The sequence below is a fragment of the Mirounga angustirostris genome, unplaced genomic scaffold (assembly GCF_029215605.1).
Source record: "Mirounga angustirostris isolate CCGP_5_RB_7025 unplaced genomic scaffold, mMirAng1.0.hap1 SCAF_10, whole genome shotgun sequence".
Classification (NCBI taxonomy): Eukaryota; Metazoa; Chordata; class Mammalia; order Carnivora; family Phocidae; genus Mirounga; species Mirounga angustirostris.
The window spans coordinates 71,704,259-71,726,425 of record NW_026991718.1 but is presented as its reverse complement, the minus strand read 5'-3'; the positions used below and the strand labels follow the sequence as shown (position 1 = coordinate 71,726,425).

Below are 22,167 nucleotides of genomic sequence, written 5' to 3'. Positions count from 1 at the left end.
TGATGCCGTCAGGGCAAGGGGGTGAGGGGCTGCAACGCCAGGAGAAGGCTGTGCCCTAAGACGTCTCCTGGCAGGAAAGCTCGATTCCACCCCCAGTGCCTCTGCGTTATGCCTGTTAATATGTTTAGAATGAACAAAACTGCCGTAATCATAATTTCCCCCCACTTTTATTATTTTGATTTTTAACCAGTGGAAAGGGAAATCCCTTACCGGGGAAGGTGAGGTGAGGATAAGTGGGCTGTGGAGGAGCAAATGTTCCCCATTTCTGGAACAGAGAGACTCTCTAGCCAGTAGAAACCTCCCTCCAGCCCTCTTGCCTCAAGCTCTGGGTGCTGAGAAGAGAATCTAGGGAAGTTGGAACATGGAAGAAGGAGACAGATTGAGAGACTCTTGCGAATCTTGGGGTGTTTGGTTAATAGTATCAGAACTGGGCTGGCAGAGACCCTGTCACATAAGCACTAAGTCAACGCTGGAGACAACATTTGTTAGAAGTGTAATAGGAGATGGCTGGAAATTTGTCTTTTTTTTTTTTTTTTTTTTGAGAGAGAGAGGGGAGGGGCAGGGTCAGGGTCAGAGGGAGAAGGAGAGAGATAATCTCAAGCAGGCTCCATGCCCAGCGTGGAGCCCAATACAGGGCTCGATCTCACGAACTTGAGATCATGATCTGAGCCAAAATCAAGAGTCAGATGCCTAACCGACTGAGCCATCCAGGTGCCCCAGAAATTTGTCTTTTAAAGGAAGGAATGTTAGGGCTTACATTCAGCTTCAGTCCTCTGAAGCCCAAAGTCAGCAAGGTGGATCAATGATGCCCTAGAATGGCCTTTTTTGCGGCCTTTATCTGATGAGTAGGGTCCCCATCTCGATCTGCTGGGAGCCCAGGCTTCTGCTTCCTTCTGATCCATCAGAACCTTGTCTTGGAAGAGGCTCCACGGACAGTCATTTACACTTTAGTGAGAATATGTCATTGTACTCTCTGTCCCACAGATGTCTGCATTCCAAGACTGAACTTTCCCATGAAAGTTGCTACTGCTACGAAAGACATCCAGCCCTCCGAGAGCAGGGAAGGAGTTATCCTGGGTCAAGGACAATGTTAGTTCACATTTTTTCAGTTGCAGGGTGACCTAACTCAGTCATAGACAAAGAGGGAAATTACTGGCTCGCACCAGTGGGAAGGAAGCTGAGGATCCTCCCAGATCTGGGGGAAGAAATGCAGGCGCCAGCCTCAGGGGGCACAGCTGGGCTAAGGCAGGCCTGCCTCTGCTTCCCTTTGCATAGAGGTTTCCTTCTCTCTTCCTGCAGGTTGATGCTCCCTGCAGCGGTGGCCGAGGGAGGACATCCACTGCCCCACAGTCCTTGCAGGCAGGATGTGGTGGACAGGCACTCAGCATCCATTCCACACTCTTTTTAGAGGGCTGCCCTGTATTGCAGAGACTAAGAGGCTGGAAGCTATGTTCCCCAGACTCTCTTGCAGCTACCGATCTGGCTGAGGTTTAGATTCTGCGTGTTAGATGCATTTGCACAAGATTTGAGAGGCAGATCAGAGGCAGAGCCTCTGCTTCCGCTGTTTGCTGCTGGCAGGGGGGTGTGTCTGATTTTTCTGGAGTGACTTCTTTGTCAGGGTGGCCTTTATGCAAACGGCTGCTTCCTGATTGTAGGAGAGGTAGTAACCCTCTTAGGGGCTTGGCTGCCTGGGTGTGTCTCTCCCCGAGAGTCAGTCCTGAGAGCTTCACCCAGAGTCTTTTCGGCTTTCCCAGTGACATACAGGCTATTTGATAGCCCAGGTTAAATACAAAGTAAAGCTCATTAGACCAAAAATAGAGTGAAAACAATGTACGGCCAAGCAGGAAACCTGATCCAGGACAGGGTCTGGGAAGGCTGTTCAGATGAGGTTTAGGGAGGAGAGATGGGTAACATCTTTTAAAATCAAAAGACTGCAAATTCTGTGTCCCAGAGCAGGAAAGCAAAGTCACCTAGTGATGCTGACAGATGTGTCAGTTGTGTAAGCACAGGGGGACTGGAAAGGGCCTGCTGGGGGCTGGTGGCGCCTGTCTCAGGATTATGGGTCCAGGTGTCTCTCTCAAGCACATAAGACCCTGCGGGGGCCTATGGCACCAGGGCCCTGCAAACTCAGTTAGGCTGTCAGTGTCAGTGACCTCGGTGGCCAGGTCAGGGTTTATCCCCTGTAATAAATCTCACCTGCTTAAACCAGCTGAACTGGATTCTGTTGCATTAACTTGGCCCTGACCAGGGCACCAGGCCTCGCTTGTAACCTACAAGAGGAAAGGGCCACTCAGTCACCCCTGATCCTTGGAAGGTCAAGGAGGTGCTCCCTGGCCTGGGCCATGTGCCCTCCCTTAGACCAATGACCGTGTCTGAGGATGTGGAACCAGGGGTGATCCGGCCTAGAGAGAGGGTGCCAGGTACTGTATGTGGGTGGTCTCACTCCCTACATCCTCTTGTAGAGGGACTGTTGCAGGTGATGGTGACCATCTTCTGGTCAATGAGATGTCAGCAGAATGGCCCCAGGGAGGCCTAGGAATGCCACCTCCTGGGAAGGCTCCCTTCCTACTGCCTGCTGCTGGTGACACAGACGTGGGACTTGGAGGTGTGGCTGCCTCAGCACCTGAGGTGACCAGCATGAGGACCAAAGACAACATGCTAAACATGGCAGGTGGGAAGAGAGGAGGAGCCGGCCTTCCTGCCTTACGGCAGCACCTGCCACCAGACTCTGGTTATGTGAGTCAAATCATCCCCTTCTTCTGCTTCTTTAAGCTCCTCTCTATTGGATTTCCTGTTACTTGCAGCTGAACACATTCCTAACTAACACAGGAAGCACCCTGGGATTGACAGGTCCACGAGACCACAGGGAGATGGGGTAGTTTTTCAAAAGGACAGGACAGGGACATATTGTTCCCAGAAGAAGGGGACAGGAGAACGCCCAGGACAGATAAAGGCAAAGGCTCCACAATGTACTCTGATGGGCCTTCTCAACACCATGGTTTGTGCCTCCTGAGTGGAAGCCAGCAGGGCTGGGACCTGATGAAGAAGAGAAGGACTTGAAGAACCTGATCTGGAGCCATCTGAGGGGGAGGAACAGAGAGGATGGGGGTTGGGTAGAAGAGGTCTATAAACTCCCATGTTCACTGGCTGCTGAGATTAAATACCAACTCCCCCCCGCCCCCCCGCCCCGCCCCAGGGCGGCCCTGGAGTTGGAGCTTTCTGACCCCGGAGCTCTCTCGAGCAGCCCTATGTAACAGGCCTTGCTATCTGCACCGTCCAACATGGTAGCTATTAGCTGCATGTGAGTGTTGAACACTTGAAATGTGGTTTCTGCAACTGAAGAGCTGAGTTGGCCATTTAACTAAATTTAATTTTAAATTCATTTGAATGGAAATAGCTGTGTGTGGCTGGTGGGCGCTGCACCCGACAGGGCAGCTCTCCAGCACGGTCCTGTATTGGTCCTGGAGGAAGCAGAGACACGTCAAGACAAAGGCCTGGAGCTCACAGAGGTTCGCACAGGGTGGGAGTGTGTGTGGAAGCTGCAGTTTTCAGCAGGAAGCCAGCCAGCCTGCCACGGGCGCGTTTCCTTCCATCCTGCATCCAGCTGGCCGGTCCTGCTCAGCGCAGTCCATGGAGAAAGAAGCGGCACAAATGGTCCATGTTGGGTTAGGCACTCGGCAGATGTTTGCTAAGTGTGGTTCTTAAAGGAATCCCCGTGGACTCCTTCTTTTCTCCCCTCACCCCCTGTTCTCCTGAGCCTCAGAGTGACAGAGCCCAAAGGCCCGGCCCTCACAGGGCTGACATGGACAAGGAGCCCCAGTGAGAGGGAGAGGCCTGCTGGCCATCAGCGAGAGGCAGCCACAGGGCAGAGGGGAGCCCTCGTGGCCCCTCGTTGAGCCTTTCTTTAGTGATTCCATCAACATCCGTTCTGTGAACATTTCCCTCCAAATGGAGTAGCAAGAGGCCAGGGATATAATTTGCTTTGCCCAGACTCCAGTTCTTTTTTTATTTTTTGTATTTTTTAAAATTTAAATTCAATTAATTAACATATAGTATATTATTAGTTTCAGAGGTAGAGTTCAGTGACTCATCAGTCTTTTTTTTTGACAGAGAGAGAGAGAGAGCACAAGCAGAGGAAGCATCAGGTAGAGGCAGAGTGAGAGAAGCAGGCTTCCTGCGGAGCAGGGAGCCCGATGCGGCACTCGATCCCAGGACCCTGGGATCATGACCTGAGCTGAAGGCAGACGCTTAAAGACTGAGCCACCCAGGCACCCCAAGGTTTTCTCATCAGTCTTACATAACACCCAGTGCTCATTACATCACATGCCCTCCTTAATGTCCATCACCCAGTTACCCCATCCCTCCACTACCCCTTCCCCCCTCCACTCCAGCAATCCTCAGTTTGTTTCCTATGATTAAGAGTCTCTTACGGTTTGTCTCCCTCTCTGATTCCGTCTTGTTTTATTTTTCCCTCTCTTCCCCTGAGATCCTGTTTTGTTTCTTAAATCCCACATATGAGATCGTATGATAATTGTCTTCCTCTGATTGACTTATTTCGCTTAGCATAATACTTTCTAGTTCCATCCACGTCGTTGCAAATGGCAAGATTTCAGTTTTTTGATGGCTGAGTAATATTCCACTGTGTTTATATATATATATACTACATCTTCTCTATCAATTCATCTGTCGATGGACAGCCCAGACTCCAGTTCTTACAGCCAAGGGAGCACTCCATGTCCTTCCCTCTTTGGTCTTGTCACTTGCCACTGCTCATGGCTGGGACACTCCTGCCCCTCGTCAGCACGCTCAGCTTGGACAGCCTGCCTCTGAGGGCCTTTCCTGACGGCGGGGCAGTGGGCTGGCTGCCTCCCCCGGGTACTCCCACAGCCCAGGCTGTCCCGTAGATCTGTGGCACCCATCCTGCGTAACTGCGGTGCCCAGTCTCACGAGCCTGGAGGTCAGGGACAGTGAGGACTGTGCTGTCTTTCTCCCATGTCTCTCCAGCCCCTGGGGCGGCTGGGTGGCTCAGTCGGTTAAGCGTCTGTCTTTGGCTCAGGTCATGATCTCAGAGTCCTGGGATCAAGCCCCACATGGGGCTCCCTGATCAGCAGGGAGTCTGATTCTCCTTCTCCCTCTGTCCCTCCCCGCTGCTTGTGCATGCTCTCTCTCTCTCACTCAAATAAATAGATAAATAAAATATTTAAAAAAAAAAATTCTGGGGCCATGTCTCTCCAGCTCCTAACAAGAGGGGGGTGGCTGGCCTTAAATTAGACAAGTTACTTACCCCTGTGACCCAGGACAAAATGGGGGAAAGTACCAAATTCCTAGGGTAGGTAAGGGACAATGAGATAAATATGCAAACTCTCGTCCAAGGGCCTGGCTTGGAAAATATAAGTTCTGTTTTCTTATCTTCTCCTCAGGAGAACAGAAAGGTAACTGACCATAGAAGGGAGAGGGTTGCCAGTCCGTTGGGCATGGCTGGCAGCGGGTCTAAAATGGCAGAAGAATCATAGGCCTCCCATTTGAAAAGAAGGTAAGGAGCACCTTGTGCAGGTAAATCCCCCGCCTGAGCTGATTACACAGCTGGGGCCCAGGGCCCGGAGAGACAGGAGGGTTGAGGGGCACCAGAAGCCAGGCCCCTCCCACGCCACAGCTGGTGAATGGGTCTTAGCTGGAAGCAGGGTAAGAGGACTCTTTCATTCCAGAAACACTGCAGGCCAGTGTTTTTCAAACTGCTGGGTGTGATTCATCAGGAAATCAATTTAACAGCTTTAACCGGCATTAAGACAAAACAAAAGAGAATGGAAAATAGGATACTGCGGGTCACTACAGTGCCATGAGACCTCTGGGGTTAGGGGAGAGAGAGTGATTTTGTAGATTGAGGTGGGCGGGGCCGTACTTGAGTGACCTGTAAACTACTTCTCAACTCCAGGGAGGGCACCCCAGGGAAAAGGATGACCCAGGGATGCTGTGGAGTTTGCACTATTATGATGGCACCACGGGCAGAAGCAATCATCTAGATGGAACCTTCTTCCCCGGCTGGCCCTGCAGAAGCAGTAAGGGCTACCTGGTCCCTCTCAGGGCAACCCTTTGCATTTGTGGAGAGCTGACACTTTTCAGTTCTCAGCCTCTCATTTACTTTTCCTAAGACTCCTGATGTGGGGGGTGGTGTACATGGTATCATTATCCCATTTTAGAGATGAGAAAATTAAAGGATCTGAGCCAGCAGAGTGACTGCCAGATGCGGAACTAGATTTCAGGCTTCCTGGCTTCTAAGTGGGTGCGCTTTCCACACAATGACCAGAGTGCTCTGTGTTTAGAGTGTGGGTTCAAGACACTCCATTAGGAGTACCTGGGCACCTTCCACAAAACTCCAGTGTCTGCCTGAGCTCCTCCTAGGACTGAAATCAGGATCTCGGGCCGGGGGGCCAGAGGCAGGAGCGGGACAGGGGGCGGGGGTAGGTGGGGGTGGGAGAGATGAGGGGTGGGGAGTAGGGGTGGGGTAGGGCCTGGGCATCAGTATCTTCTCAAGTTGCCTCTGGAGAATCTTGTGCATCACCAGGGTTGGCAACTGCTACCACAATGGGGCCAAGTTTCCTCCGTGCCCATCTTCCCACCAGGCTCCGCTCTTAGAAACTGGCCCCACCCAATTGGGTCAAGCTGCCCGCGAGATCCATTGGCACCTCCTGGCTCAGATGGATGTCACCGTTGTGTTGCTGAGTAAACGTCCCCAGGGAGCTGCTGCTGGGGCCCAATCTGAGGAGCTGAGGTCTCCTGGGGCCCCTGAGAGGAGGTGTGATCAGGGAGGTGGGGAGGCAGGAGGCTCTGACAGACAGACAGCAAACAGCTCAAAGGGATGGCAGGCTGCATTTTATTCATCGTTAATTTCAACACCCTTCAACTCCTCTCTTGGAGTACTGCTCAGAAAAATAAATGTATTGTTTAAGAAACCCTGCAGACTTGCCCCGCATGCTCTAACCCCCCTCCTGAGAGAACACAGTAGCATAGAAAATGATCTGTAAAGCGAGGGGGAGCTTCCCTAGGGAGGGGGGGCGAGGAGGAAGAGGCTGAAGGAAAGGGGAGAAGGGTCTCGGGCCCGTGAGTACAGAAATCCCATGGCTTCTCAGCGCTTAAGGAGGTGCCTGAAGGTGCCAGAGCTGCTCCTGGGAGGGGGCACGAGTCCAGGCCCCGAGTCCGCGCGGAGGAGCCGGCCCTGGCTCGGGAATGGTCTCCGCAGCCCTTCCCCCACCCCGGGCCGCAGAGCGGGCCGCCTCCGGCCGCCCCGCGAGCAGCTCGCAGTACCGCAGCCCTGCAACAGAGAAGCCCCAGCGCCTCTTCTGGACTCAGAAGGGCCCTAAGCAGTCTGTCTGGCTGTGCTTTCCAGACAGTGTGCGGGTGGAATTGTGCTTTTCGTTTGTTAAAAAGGTAAAAAGTTACAGTAAGACGGAACCCGCTGGCCCACAGCTCCCGGGGCCGCCGCCACCTCTGTGGGCTTCCATCTGCCTCGGTTCCCCAGAAGCTTCTCCTTTGGCTGTGAGGCCTCAGCCACCCTCACCCCGGAGCACGCAGGAAGAGGGCGTCTGCTAGGAGGCCTGTCTGAGGGGTGGAGGAGCCTGCGTAAATTTAGCAGCTATCTTCCACGGTTTGGCTTGGGTTTGGACGCCGGCTTCTATGTAAAACACAGATTCAAATTCATGCAAAGTGTACGCGAAACTCCCCCAAGGCGGAGAGGAATTTTCCAGGCCCTAGTAGATCTCCAGGGAGTTAAAAATGGGAAAGCTTTCTCCTCAACGTGATCTAGACTGGGATTTTTCCTTGGGGAAAGGGGCTAGTAGCTCTTGGTAAGGCTGGTGTGTGTGTGTGTGTGTGTGTGTGCGTGCGCGCGCACGCGTGTAAGTACACATGATGCTGTGATGTGTGAAGCTCCTGGGCAAATGCCCAGGACTGTCTGGCATTTTCCACAAGCAGAGGGCCTGACACAGCCTGAGCCTTCTGACTTTTTCTCCAGGCCCCGGGGGCTCTGGCTTCGATCAGAAGACAGAGGAGCCTGACCACCTGGCCTCATTAGCAAGCAAGGACATCAGGGGGGGCTTCCCTACCTGTCTGCTCATCCCAGAGAAGTCCCAGCTGCTCACTAAGACCCTGGCCTCTGTGTCACCACAGCAGGTGGCAAGGGCTGCTTAGAGCCCCAAAGCCCCAGCCCCAGAGAGGTGAGTATAGGCCTAAGGTGAGACAGCAATCCCAGGAGTTGGGGGGTGGGAGTCATAGACTGCAGGGAGCTACCAGCCGTGGGTCAAACTGGAGATCCCCACATGAAGGGAGAAGCCACAGCATCTAAGAGGATGGAGCCTTTGCTTAACCTGAGGTTCAGAAGAACCTGCACCAAAGAAAGGGTTTCCTATCAACATCATTATTCCTGAAATGATGGTAGGATCCCAGTCCTGGTATTCAACGCTCAACAGGATGCCAAGTAAGCTTGAGGCAGGGGTCTAGGCTCCAGCAATCCCCCTAACTTTGGGAGCCCGGCTTTTCCCCCCCAAGAAGCAGCCACTGACACTTGGGACACTGAGCTCTTCGGCCTGAGGTGAAGGACAACCAGGGAATGAATTTGGGTGGGGGGACTAGGGGAACATGGGCAAAAATACAAGCACGCCATGGGATCCTGAGCTACTTTTGTATGTTGGAGGGCTGGTGTTTCTCTGGGAGGTTGATGAGAGGGAAGGGTCCCTTCCCTGTCCCCATTAAGCCAGGCTTATGGCTCCTTCAGAAGCTTGCTCAAGCTGCTCACAATTGTCTCCTTCCAAAGGCAAAGCATAGAAGTGAAAACAGCTAAGGCTGCAGCATGAGCAATTTAAGATAGACTTTAAGAAGCACTGCTGACAGAGAAGACTGCCAAGGAAGGTTGTGAGGTTTTCTTCTCTGTAGGTGGGTCCTGCTCCCTCCCGTGGAGACACGGTTCTGTGCAGTCTTGTGCGCTGGTCAGTGGGATCCCCTGGACACCTCTTGGCCTGTCTAGCTCAGAGAACCTCGTTAGCTAGGTCTTAAGCTTCCTGTGCTGTTGCTGGGGCTCACTTCACTGGGTTGACTGCCGTTTTGCCTGCTGTCAAGTCCTCTTGGTCTAGATGCCTCCATCATGGGGAAATCTCACCCCCTCTGTATGCTTCAGATCCCCAAGTTATTGCTCGTTGCCTGGGTGACACCTCTAACTGGATTCCTTTTCATCTTCCCTTCTCCTAGAGGGATGGGCATGGCACTTAATTTCTAGGCCCCCCGAGAGAGCCTTGGCCTAGAGTGCGTGTGCGTCTCTCGGTGTGCTGTCACTGCAGTGTGAACGAAGCCATGGCTTGGGCGGGGCAGGGGTGCCACCAGCTGGCCTGAGCGCCCGTCCCGGTGACTCCTGAAGCGTGGCTCTCTGGAAGCCTACCCTTCAGGATTTAGCAAGACTGACCTCTCTCCTGGCCGCTCTGCCTCACTGGCCTCACCCGCAGATTAGGGCCTTTGTTGAAATCCCAATCCCAATCCCAATGAGAAATTACCTAGAGTAGCTAGAGAGTCATTCAGATCCCAACACATTTTCCCCTTCTGGTCATGAACTGGAGGGGGAGAGGGGAGGTTGACATTCAAGCAGGACTCCTAATGCTGTGTGCATGTGTGTGCATGTGGGTGTGTGTGCATGTGTGTGTGTGTTCCAGGCACATATGCTTCCTTCGCTGCCGGGGAGGGAGATTTCACGGCTTCCCATGCCTCGCAGGCATGCGGTGTGAGGCGTCCTGCTGCTTTTCTAAGACTTCCTGGCAGAAGCTGTAGATACTGGTGGGTCACACCGTGTCTGACTAGACTCTGGCATTTGTCTTGGGATCATCTTTTTAGATGAGGAAAATGGGCCGAAAGAGCATTGTTCCTTTACAGTTCAAGAACCCCATCCTTTCAATGAAGAAAGCATCTGACCTTCCTCCAGGTCAGGGACCCCTCTGCAGCAGTGGGCGGAGAACCGGTCCCTCAGCTTGAGGATCATCCAGCTCAAAACTAATTCCAAAACCGCTTCCATCCACCCATTCCATCAGCTCCCCGCCCCCCGCCTTCCTCCACCTCCAACACAGACTGTGAGTGGAGAAAACAAATTCACTTGACTATCAGTGGAGGCCAAACAGGGTTTAGAATGGGATCTGTCCCCAGAACATTATGGTCTCTGGAGCTAACTTCTCGGACATTTGCAGGATGGCTGCTGTGGGTTCCTGGTGCTGGGGAGCCCTGACTCAGAGGAGGAGAAGGGGGTTCCGGAGGCTGCACTCTGCACCCTTAGGGGGAAAACGAGTTGCTCAACGGCAGTTAAGAAACGAAATCCACACCAACAAAGCAAGATCTTGTCGGAGAAGACCCAGACATTCCTAATTAGTAATGAAAAGCATTCCCAAGGATAACGCTGGTGAAAGGAAGGAGGGTTGGGGGATTCTGAAATGGGCCCCCAGCCTCAGAGATCAGCTGGCTGAAGCAAAGCAGGGCTCCTGCAGCCTGCGTGCTCCCCTCCCTGCCGGCCACCCTGGGTTTCCGGCATTAAAAGTAGCTGCCCTTTGTGCTGGGCTAAATGCACCAACCCCAGGCTGAGAAAGGCCAGCTGAGCCCCTTACCATCCCAATTTCCAAATCTCGGGGAAATGCCACAGTCCGCAAGTTGGTGCTGTGTTTCATCTCATTGCATAATACTACACCATTCTCCGTGTGTAGCGGCTGTTCTATTTATATACATCGGTAGGCAACATATGGCTCTCCCCACCCCCACCTGTCAAAACTGTGACTACATCACTTCTGACGACCAGAAGGAAGCTGCTAGGCTGGGCCAGGATTCTAAATGCTGCGGAGGTAATTCAGAGCCATGAGAAGTTGCACCATATGCTTTGGGGTTGCCGGCTGCTTATGTGCATGGGGACGGGGTTTAGCCAGTCCGCAAAACCCAGGGATGGCCCTCTCCTCGCTGCGATATGCACCGGGTGAGGGTCTGGGGTGCCACTTTCTCTCCCTGGAGGAGAATCTGCCGGGGGCCACGGTTCTTCAAGAGGGGACCCACGAGGAAAACAGGCTCCCCCGAAACCTGCCCTGGATAACATCAGGCCTGGCCAAGTAGTATTTCTTTAAAAAAAATTTTTTTTTTTTTGGTTTGATTTTATTGGGTAAAGATTAAGAAAGCGCCAGCGTCTGAGAGAAGGAAAGCAAACCACGGCCGGCGGCACGCCAGCCTGCCGAGGGTCCGTGGCGCGGCCCGGCGGTCTACCTGGAGGCGCTGGTCTCCGCCAGCCGGTTGTTCATGATGCCCAGCGCGCCCACGCCGCCCGAGAAGCCGTTCTGGCGCGTGTTGACGCACACGCTGCGCGGGTAGCCGTTGGCCGTCTCGGACAGCTGCTTCTGCAGCAGCGCCAGCGACACCTTGTTAGAGGCCGTGAGGTCGCGCATGGAGATGAGCTCGCCCGACAGGCGGCGGCCCTCGGCGTCGCTGTCGCGGGCCGCGGGGTCGGCGCCGAGCGCGGCCAGGCGGCGGCGCAGCCGGGAGCCCGGCGTGATGGCGTTGCGCCGGGAGAGGGGCGCGCCGGGCGCCGGGCAGCAGCGCGCGCAGCAGCGGCAGCTCAGCTTGCGCAGCATCCAGTTGAGCACCTGCTTGATGAGGATGGAGATGACGTTGAAGAGCGAGTAGATGCAGCACACGCCGAGCAGGATGAAGAGGAAGTTGCCCAGGCGGTAGAGCCCCTGGTTCCGGTAGGCGGCGTGCTGGCTGCTCACCAGGTCCCCGAAGCCGATGGTGCTGAAGGTGACGAAGCAGAAGTAGAGCGAGTCCACGTAGTCCCAGCCCTCCACGCTGGTGTACATGGCCGAGGCGCAGCACGACAGCAGCACGGCGAACAGGCCCAGGATCAGCAGCACGTGGTACACCGAGGGCTTCCAGCCCGCCAGGCAGTCGGCCTCCGAGAGCGCCGAGCCGCGGCGGAAGGTGGCGGGCAGCAGGCCGCTGCGGCGCAACTGGCGCTCCCGGCAGGCGCGCATGATGAAGGCCAGCAGCGAGATGATGCGCTCCAGGAAGAGGTTGAAGAACAGGATGGTCCCGGCGCAGCCGAACAGCCCGTAGGCGATGAGGAAGGCCTTCCCGCCCACCGTGGCGGGGGTGGTCATGCCGAAACCTGCGGAGACAGGGCAGGGGTCAGCGAGGCCCTGGCTGGGCGGGTGGCGCCTGCTGGGCGGCGAGCCGGGCGGGCCTACGCAGGTGCTGCCGTGGCTTCCACCCTGAGTGGCTTCACTCAGAGGAGGGGAAACGGTGCTTGGACATTTCTCTCTCCTTTGGCACTAGGCATGATTCCAGATCGGGGCAACGCCTAAGCTGCTGGAGGAGACACAGCCCCTGGTCTTGGGGATCTGTAGATTGAAATGGGCGGGGCAGGATAGTCACTAGGAAGGACCCCTAAAGATGCAGGAAATGAAACCACTGAGATACCTACAAAGCTACAAAGAGATGTTTTGTTTTGTTTTTAAAGGTAACCAATGGCACACATGGGCCTACTTAGGACCGAATTCCATAAAGGCTTCACTTTAACGGGGATTATTAGGGACCAGGTAGAGTGTGTTCAGTCCAGGCAGCTATGTGCGATGCTCTCTGAAAGAGGGTTTATGAAACTGACAAAAAGATTGTTTGAGAATGAGTCCACATACTTCAGAGAGTGAGCTGGCTCTGTCGTTGAGTGTCCGACTTGGGGCTCGATCCCAGGACCCTGGGATCATGACCTGAGCTGGAGACAGCCGTTTAACAGACTGAGCCACCCAGGCACCCCTATCAACCCACTTCCATAGAAGGCTTGATTTCCCACCGGTGCCTGCCGGCCCCTGCCCTCCAGGGCAGCCCAGCTCTGCCCCTCCCACTGAGCTCTCAGCCCACTGCCGCTGTGGTCTCCTCGTAGGACCCATGGTTGCCTCACTCTGGTTATAGAGGGCGTTTAGTCTCTTGGCACAAAGATTCACTGCTGCTTGGAGCCCGAGCTGGAAATGGATCATCTGTCTGAGCAGTCCCGTGGCACCTTTCAGCCCCTATGCAGCAAAAGTTCAGGGACATCCTGTGACGTTTATGGCCCAGGTCAGGAGGGCTGCCTGTGTGCTGCTAATACTAGTGCGAGAGCCAGGCCTGGGAACTCGATGGAGAAGAGTTCTGTCTCCTTTGGCTTACTATTTCCTTAAAAGAGCCAGAGAAAAAATTGTTTTCAGTAATTCCTTAAGCCGATACACTAATCATTCTCTAGATTCCCTGGAGGAAATCTCAATTGCCTAACCGCGGCCTTCATCTTATGCTTAATGACTTAAGTTAGGAGAAAAGCTTATGACGATACCCAAGTTGAAGAAGATGAATTATATCCCTAGATTCAGATTTTGGCCACAAGAGAGGAAAAACAAAAACACCAAAACCATACTAGCAGCGTAACCAATTTAACAGAGGGATTTTTCCACACTTTAAAGCCAAACCCAAGGGGTGCCTGGGTGGCTCAGTCGGTTACGCATCTATCTGCCTTAGGATTGAGCCCTGCGTTGGGCTCCCTGCTCAGTGGGGAGGCTGCTTCTCCCCTTGCCCTTTGCCCCTTCCCCGCTCGTGCTCATGCTCGGGCTCTCTCCCTCTTCCTCTCCCTCTCTCAAATAAATAAATAAAAATTTTTTTAAAAAATCTTAGGAAAAAAAAGCCAAACCCAAGTTCTTGAATTCACAAAGAAATCAGCTCTGAATCCATATGATTATATGTGGAGTGAAAGTGTTTGTTATTTATGTGTCTGTGAGCACATTTATATGAAGTCCTAGATCGATGACCCAAATATCCAGCACCATACCCAAGTCACGGTCTATTCATACAAGGAAATAGACAACAACGAGAACGCATCAACCACAGCTACATATTCATAATATGAATGAACCTCACAGAAAGAATGTTAAACGAAGAAGCTGAACACCTTCTGTATTATTCCATTTATAAAAAACTCAAAACCGGGCGCCTGGGTGGCTCACTCGGTTTAGTGTCTGCCTTTGGCTCAGGTCATGATCCCAGGGTCTTGGGATGGAGTCCCACATTGGGTTCCCAGCTCAGCAGGGAGTCTGCTTCTCCCTCTGCCCCTCCTCCCTCGTGCTACTCGCTCTCAAAAAAAATCTTTTTTTTTAAAGATTTTATTTATTTATTTGACACAGAGAGACACAGCTAGAGAGGGAACACTAACAGGGGGAGTGGGAGAGGGAGAAGCAGGCTTCCCGCTGAGCAGGGAGCCCGATGTGGGACTCGATCCCAGGACCCCGGGATCATGACCTGAGCCTAAGGCAGATGCTTAACGACTGAGCCACCCAGGTGCCCCTCAAAAATAAATCTTAAAAAAAAATGCAAAACTAAACTATAGTAATTTTTTTAGGGATGCATTCTTGGTTGGTAAAATTATAAGAAAAATCAAGGAAGTGTTTTGGGTTTTTTTTTAGTTTTTATTTATCTGAGTAATCTCTACACCCAACACAAGGCTCGAACTCATGACCCCAAGATCAAGTGTTGGATGCTCTCCCAACTGAGCCAGCCGGGTGCCCCTGCTCCTTTTTTTAAGTTTTTATTTAAGGGAAGTAATTTCAATAAAAGTCAGACTTGGAGTTCCCCTGGGCGTGGCAGGGGGTTAAACGGGAGGGGATACAGGGACCTCTGGGGTGCTGGAAATGTTTTGTTAATCTGGATAGTGGTTACATGGGTGTTGTATAATTATCTGTGTGTTTTGTAAGGGTTTTTTTTTTTTTGTACTCTCATAAGAAAAACTGTAAAAAAAAAAAACTAGACTCTTAATGGTAAGGGACCTTAATTCTAATCCACCTCTCACTGTATAGGTGAGGGAGCAGGGGCAGAGGGGACATGACGTATAGCTTTTTGGGGATAGATACCATACATGTGTCCTGGCTTCTAGCCTGGTGCCTAGACCATTCTACCGGACACTGCCTCTACACACTGAGGAAAAACAGCACCTCTAATAGGGGATCCCTTTGCTAGATTCTGGAAGAAATGGAAAGTCCTGAGCCTGGAAAATTAATACTTGCCTGAGAGAATATTGAATGGGATTTTCCCAATCTTGAGGTTTTTTAGCTGAAGTTTCAAAGCTAAGAGTGACATGTGGTATGTTATACCCTATTTGAGAGAGAAGTTCTAGATACATCTATGCTGGATTACTAGAAGACCAAAACGGGTCTGGTTATTTAGCACACCCCACCCCACACCTCCAGGCTATATGGAAAGGCTAGAAATTATCCGGGGGTAATGGGAGATGGTCATGAAGCAGCAGAGCTTCTGTAGTAGAAGGTGCTGTGCCATCCCGCACCCACCCCCAGGGCAAGTGATGGGGGTGCGGTCAAGAGCACCTCAGGCTGCAGCAGAGAGCGGGCAGCTCACCCCCGGAGGCTAGCCGAGCCATGGACACAGGCAGGCCCAGCCAGGGTCACTGGCTGCAGTATAGTGACGGTTTGGGGAGAGCCGGAGGCATTTCCTAGAGTCTGAAACTGTGTTGGAGAATTCTCTGGATGGGAGGCTGGCTGGAGCAGGCCACGCAGGCAGGGGTGGGAAGGGGGAGCAGTCCGCACTGCCGTCGACGCTTGTTGCCTCAAGGGTGTGTGAGAGTGACACAGTGGAGCGGAAGGCAGCCAGATCCGAAGAGACTCTGCCGGACGGAGGGGCCCCTAGCAGTAAGAGGCTAAGGGGCAGGGTACTGGGGCAGCACTCCAGGTCCTCACAGGCAGTAGGATGGAGAGGGCATGCCCACTGAGGGAATAGCGCAGGGCAGTGGTCTCCAAACACCCAGAGAGGGGCCCCATGAAAGGGCCCATCTGTCCCAACAGTGGCCATGGCAGCGTCACCAGCAATAGCTAAAGAAAGGTTAGAGTGGGCCCAGCGATGTCAGACCAAGAGCGAACAGATGGGCCCTCCCGCACTGCAGGCCCCTGAGCGGAGGGCCAGGCCTGAGCGGGCGGGAGAGGCGGAGCTTTGATTAGAAGTGAACTTGAAGACTGGATTTAGATTGGATTGAGCTCAGACTGGATATCTGAGACCGAGTTTCAATTTTAAAGCGGCTGGTACTTAAAAAAAAAAAAGACTAGTTGGAAAACTCCAGCATTTGCCCAAGATGTGAAGGGAACCAAAGGGAAGTTCTTTAAGACAGCAGATGAAGAAGAGGCCATTTCCCGGGTCAGCCCATTGAATAAACTGGTTCCACCTGGATTTGCTCCCTGCAGGGAAGGCCACCCCCCCGACCCCCCTCCAGCGCCAGCCCTGCAGGCCTCCTAGCTTCATCTCTGCAACAGCAGTGAGGGAGGCACACCCCACTCCACAGACAGGAAACCGTGGACCAGGGGGTTAAGTCGTTGCCAAGGCCCCACAGCATGGAGGGTAAGCTGAGACGGAAACCCAGGTCTGCTGGGGCCCACCGTCCACGTCCTTCCCACACTGCCTTCCGAGGCACCGTGGGGCCTCCATTCCTCCTAGAAAACCTAATTTCCATCCTCCAGGGCTGGCAGCCAGGAGAGCGCTTTCACATGGGGAGGCTGACCCTCAGTCACGACTCCTGTCCCCAGCAGTCCTCTTTTCCCTGGTGGCTCTCTTTCCACTAACCATTGCTGGGGGGAGGGGCCACTGCTCCTCCTTAATGTTCCCACCAAGGTGGACTCTTCACCCCTCTTGTGGCGCAGTGAAGACAAGCATGGCTTTATAACCAGACTCAACCCCGGGGTTGGTTAGGGACAGCAGGAGGAATGCAATACCGAGGGGACCTCTACTTTTGGCTAAAGGTCGGGCTGACTGCCCACAGGCAGGGGACTCATCTGCCCCTTGGGTCCCTCACAGGACTGCCGCTACCTGACCTACCCCCCTGAGTCAAAGGCCATGCCCTCCATCAGGAGCATCCTCACATTCCTCCAAACTCCCCCATGTCTGGCTTTCTGGCCCCTCTCTGGAGCTGGATATCTTTTTTTTTTTTTTTTACAAAGATTTTATTTGACAGAGCACGCACAAGCAGGGGGGAGGGGCAGAGGAAGAAGGAGAAGCAGACTCCCTGCTGAGCAGGTAGCCCAATGCAAGGCTCCATCCCAGGACCCCAAGATCATGACCTGAGCAGAAGGCAGACACTTAACTGACTGATCCACCCAGGTGCCCCTCTCTCTCTCTCTCTTTTTTTAAGATTATTTATTTGACAGAGAGAAAAAACATGAGCAGGGGGAGGGGCAGATACAGAGGGAGAAGCAGACTCCCTGCTGACCAGGGAGCCCAACATGCGGCCCGATCCCAGGACCCTGGGACCATGACTTGAGCCCAAGGCAGACAGTTAACCCAACTGAGCCACCCAGGTGCCCCTAGAGCTGGGTTTCTTGTTGAGGATGTCTCTTCCCTTGACGATGGGACTGAGAATGAGATGAGTTTCCTCACCGACCTTCCCTGAGGGAGTGTGGCCTTATCCTAGGGCCCTATAAGGCACAGCACTAGATATGCTGCTGGAAGACCAACATCCACCCATTCACTCCTTCAGCAAACACAGTTTGGCAGGCTTTGTGCTAGGCTCAGGGATATGGTGGAAAACCAGACAGAGGCAGTTCCTGCCCTCATAGAGTAGCTGGGCTGTCTTCTTAGAGGTTTTGTACTGACTTCTATTCCCCTGCTCCCGCAGGCTCACCCCTGGGCTGGGGCACAGCGTTGCCCTGCTGCCCCCACATAGAGGCTGGGCCAGAACTTGTTCTGGGGTCTCCTCATGGCCATGACCACAGGCTCATAATGGTGCCAAATGCTTGATTGTCTGCGGGACCCTCCTCCCAGAAGGAAGGCGACAGACAGGTTAGGAGTCTCTCTGGCAGCACAGATGGTACCCAATCAAGTGTCCCTCTCACCAGCCCTATTCCTGAGGTCTGGCTCTGTGTCCACTGTACCTCCTTTTGCTTTCCTACAGACGACACTGCCTGCTCAGCTCAGGAGATAGGGTGGAGGTGGCATTTTACCCTCCTTCCCCCATTCACACCCATAGACTCAGAGCTCTGGGGGGGGGGAGGGCGCTGAGGCCTTGGGGTCAGGCTTCTTGCTGAGGGCTGGGGGGGGCAGGGGGGCTGTCTATGCCTGACTCTGCTGTCTAGCCAGGTGCTTCCCAGAGGGGAGGAGCCGTCTCCCCCAAGCCCTGGCAATCTGTGGGGAGCCAGGCTGGCCCTGGAGAGGGGCCTTGAAGCCTCAGCCAGAGAAAAGGCAAACCCAGCCATCCTGAGAGTCCCTTCCTTCCCCCACTCACACCCTGCAGAGGCGTAATCTGTCCCTGGGTTCGCACCAAGCCTGCTGTTTTGTTTATGCCACAATTGATCTGCCATCCCAGTTTGCAAAGAGCAGACACTTGGGGGCTTTATTATGCCACTTTGACAAAAGCTGTGAAGCTCGTTCCCACAGCCTGTCTGGTGCCGCCTTCGCAAGTGGGGCCCTGGTGACAGGGCCTCTGGAGTTCAGCTCAAAGAGGCTGGAATGGAGATGGGGAGACCAGTACTGATCTGTACCGGGTGCTCCTGGCGGGCAGCCTCTGGGCTGGACACTGGACACATATCCTCTCATCCAACCCCTCCAACCACCCTGTGAGGGAGGCATCATCAGCCCCAACAAGGACATGGGCTAAGGGAGCTGAAGGTGGTCGGCTGAGTTCCAGTTTGTAAGTGACTGAGCTGACCCTGAAGCCCTTTCCGCTGGGCCAGACACAGCGGGAGTCTTTGCTCTTCACCTGGGGAACATTTTCCTGCTGGCTCTACAGTGTCAACTTGGAGAAGGGGAGATATAATTTATAGCCCAATCCAGTATACTTTTGAGAGTAAAAGGGGCACTAGTAATAATTACCTCAGGACAGCATGTAGAAACCAGGGCTGATCCAAGCAATTTAACATTTGTTAAAATGCAGATTCTAAAGCAGAGGCCAGTTAGCTCAGTTGGTTAGAGGGTGGTGCTAATAAAAATGCAGATTCCAAGGCAGGTCCCCCTCCAGAGGTTTATTTTGTGGGTCATGAAAAGGGTGCAGGAATCTGCATTTTAACAAATGTTCCCTGATGATTCTGATGCAGACGGACTAAAGCCCAGTCTTTAAGAAACAATGTTATAAGATAGCCCTGAATGCCCTGCTGGTCTGAATCTGCCCGGTTTCAAATATTTTGATTTATATAATTTCTTAGTTTCTTTTAAAAAATGGCTTTATTGAGGTATAATTAATATATAAAATTGTAAGATATTTAAAGTGTATATTGTTGATTTAAATTTCAAGTGGCCTTCAACACTTGCGGTGGATATTGTAGCCGTCTCCTTAACCGCACCTCCCACCCCCAACGCCTACATGAGGCAGCAGGGCCACTTGAAGAACTGACCCAAGTCCAGGGGCGGGCTCCACGTTAGTCTAGCCAATGGAGATGACCCGCCCCTTACTGTGATTGGCTCAAGGATGGACAGGCCTAAACCAATCAGTGCAGGGCATTTTTCGGTCTCCAGAGATGGGTGTAGGAACGGGCGTGTGACCCCATTCAGGCGAATCACAGATGAAAGAAGAGTTTCTCCGATGGGTTTTGGGCAGAAAGATTGTCACTCTAGAGTTGCCCTGGATGTGGAGGGAGCAGGAAGGAGCCCCAGGAGTGGCTGGTAGCCATCTGTGGCCGTGAGGTGGAGCCAGCCTTAGATGAAGCCGACAAGGCAGGAAGCCAAGTGGAGGCAGCTGAAAGAAATGAGGCCCTCAGGACCCCAATGAGCGGTCAAATCAAGCTGGCCATGCTGCCCAGGCTACCTCTGGATTTCCAGTTGCTTGAGCCCATAAACCTCTTTTTCTGCTTACACCTTCCATGACACACAAAAAAACACCCTCCAACTAATGTGATGGTGAAGGGCCTGGGCGAGCAGCTCAGGGTCCAGGAAATAGGACCACACCTGAGCTCAAAGGTTTGACCTCTCCTGTGGCCTCTATGGGCCAAGTGTGAAGCAAGTCACTACCACGAACTTCTCTGAGCCTCCATTTCTTCATCTGTAAAATGTAAACCTCCCAATGTGAACGCTCTTTGTAAACTGTAATAGAATATGCCCAAGTATGCTCCTCAAGATGATAAAACAGACTTAATGGTGGTGGGGAGAATTCCCAAAATTAAAAAGAAAAAGTGGATGAACGTGAAACAAGTTTATTTATGGCAGGACTTTTCAGAGCACTTATTGTGTTACTGTGATTTATGAATCTGAGGGGGCTGTGCTAACACTATCCAGTGTTCCCCATACTAATCTGACCACAGATTGTATTTAATTGCCTCTGGTGAACTTGAGTGTTTCAAAGAATAACCTTTGGGAAATGCTGCATTCTACCCTCATGAAGACTTAAGGCTGAGACATTTTAAAAAATGCTTGAGGAGTACCCACATTTTTCAATAGTCACCGTGACAATGCAGTGCCTAGAATAGCCCCTGCTACGCAGAACGTGCTCGAGCTAAGCTTGTCGAGTGAATAAATAGACTCTCCCTCTGCTTGTTCAGAGCAGTGATTCTCAAACTAGATTGCCTAGGACCCACCTGGGGATCTTGTTGGATTCTGGGGCAGGGCTCCTGATTCTGCATTTGTAACCTGGCTTCAGGTGATGCCTCTACAGCTGGTCAGTGACTTTTACCTTAAGTAGCAAGCACAGATGACGTACCGCATGAATTACCTGCGGGGGCCTGTCTCCACAATGAGACTGGAATCCCTCGCAGGTGGGGCCACATCATATCGGCTCTTTGGAACTGTGTTTCTCAGGTTTGAATCCTAGCTCCACCACTCCCAGGCTGTGTGTCTTTAAGCAAATTAATTAACTTCTCTTTGCCTCAATGTCCTTATCTGTAAAATGCAGATAACTTAACTACCTCAATAATTTTTTGTATTGAGTTAATATATGCAAAATACTTAATGCCTAGCACATTAGGAAGCCCTTAATAAAGATTTATTATTAATCTTTCTGTGCTCTACAGTGAACCAGGGAATCTTATGTAAAGTAGGCATTGATAGTTATTTGTTGACCGAATGAAAGTAAAAATTTTAAGAACCTCTCAAGCATGAGAGTTAACTATCAGAGTGGGAAAGCAGAGGGGTGGGGTGGGGTCAACAGGCAAGGATGGGCAAGGCCTCATTAGGGTTGCCAAATAAACTACAGAACTCCCAGTTAAATATCAAATCACTTTTTAGTATAAGTATGTCCCAAACACTTCATCAGGCACACTTGTGCTAAATGATTCATTATTGGGCACCTGGTTGGCTCAGAGGAGCATGTGACTCTTGATCGTGGGGTTGTGAGTTTGAGCCTCATGTTGAGCACAGAGATTACTAAAAGAAATAAAATAAAAAAATGTTCTTATATTTTAAAAAAAGGGGAGGGTTATATATTAGGAGCGCCTAGCTGGCTCAGTCGGTACATCATGCAACTCTTCATCTCGGATTTGTGAGTTCGAGCCCCATGTTGGGTGTAGCAATTACTTAAAAATAAAGATTTACTTTAAAAAATTCATTATTTATCTGAAATTCAAATATAACTGGGTGTCCTGTATTTTTATTTGCTCAATCTGGTGACTCTACCCATGGCTGCTTGGCACAGTTCTCTGGGAAGCCTTTCCCAACATCCTCATCTCATTTGATCCTTTCTGACTGGCTGGAGGAAGGATTAACAGCCTCACTTTAATAATCAAGGAACCTGAAGCTCACTGGAGGCTGGCCTTACTCAAGGTCAGGCTAGCAGCCAGGCCCTCCCATGCCCTTCCCTCTCCAAGCAGGGAGCAGGGGGAGATTCCAGGTGGGCTGTGGGGTGAGGGGTCCGACTGCCGTGAGGCTGCTCTGTGGCTACAGCTAAGACACTGACTCTCAGGGAGAAGGAGGGCGGCTCCTCCTTGGAGGAAGGCTGAACCCTTGAGAGGGCATTAGGCTATCGGGCCAAAGAGACTTCCCCGGGACACGAGCCCCAGCCCTGGAACCTTGGGGCTGCCTATTCATCCAGCTCTAATCACTACCCTGAGGCCGGGGGAGGGGGGCAGGGGAACAACTCAGCAGCCTGGGTAAGCACCATTTTGGGAGAGCTGGGGCTGGAAAACTCACTAAAGCATTCCGTGAGGAATAAAAACGTGGCAGGGGCTAATAATAGCT

At 52.4% G+C, this 22,167-nt stretch overlaps 1 protein-coding gene across 1 annotated transcript in view; it reads right to left on the bottom strand.

The window, feature by feature from the left end:
• Positions 1 to 8,018: 8,018 nt before the first annotated feature.
• KCNK12 (potassium two pore domain channel subfamily K member 12) overlaps positions 8,019 to 22,167 on the bottom strand; it is a 51,118-nt gene continuing 36,969 nt past the window's right edge. Inside the window, exon 2 of the mRNA XM_045886198.3 lies at positions 8,019 to 12,166. Within this exon, the coding sequence (XP_045742154.2) occupies positions 11,265 to 12,166 (902 nt within the window). The 3' untranslated portion in view covers positions 8,019 to 11,264. The remainder of the gene's footprint in view (positions 12,167 to 22,167) is intronic.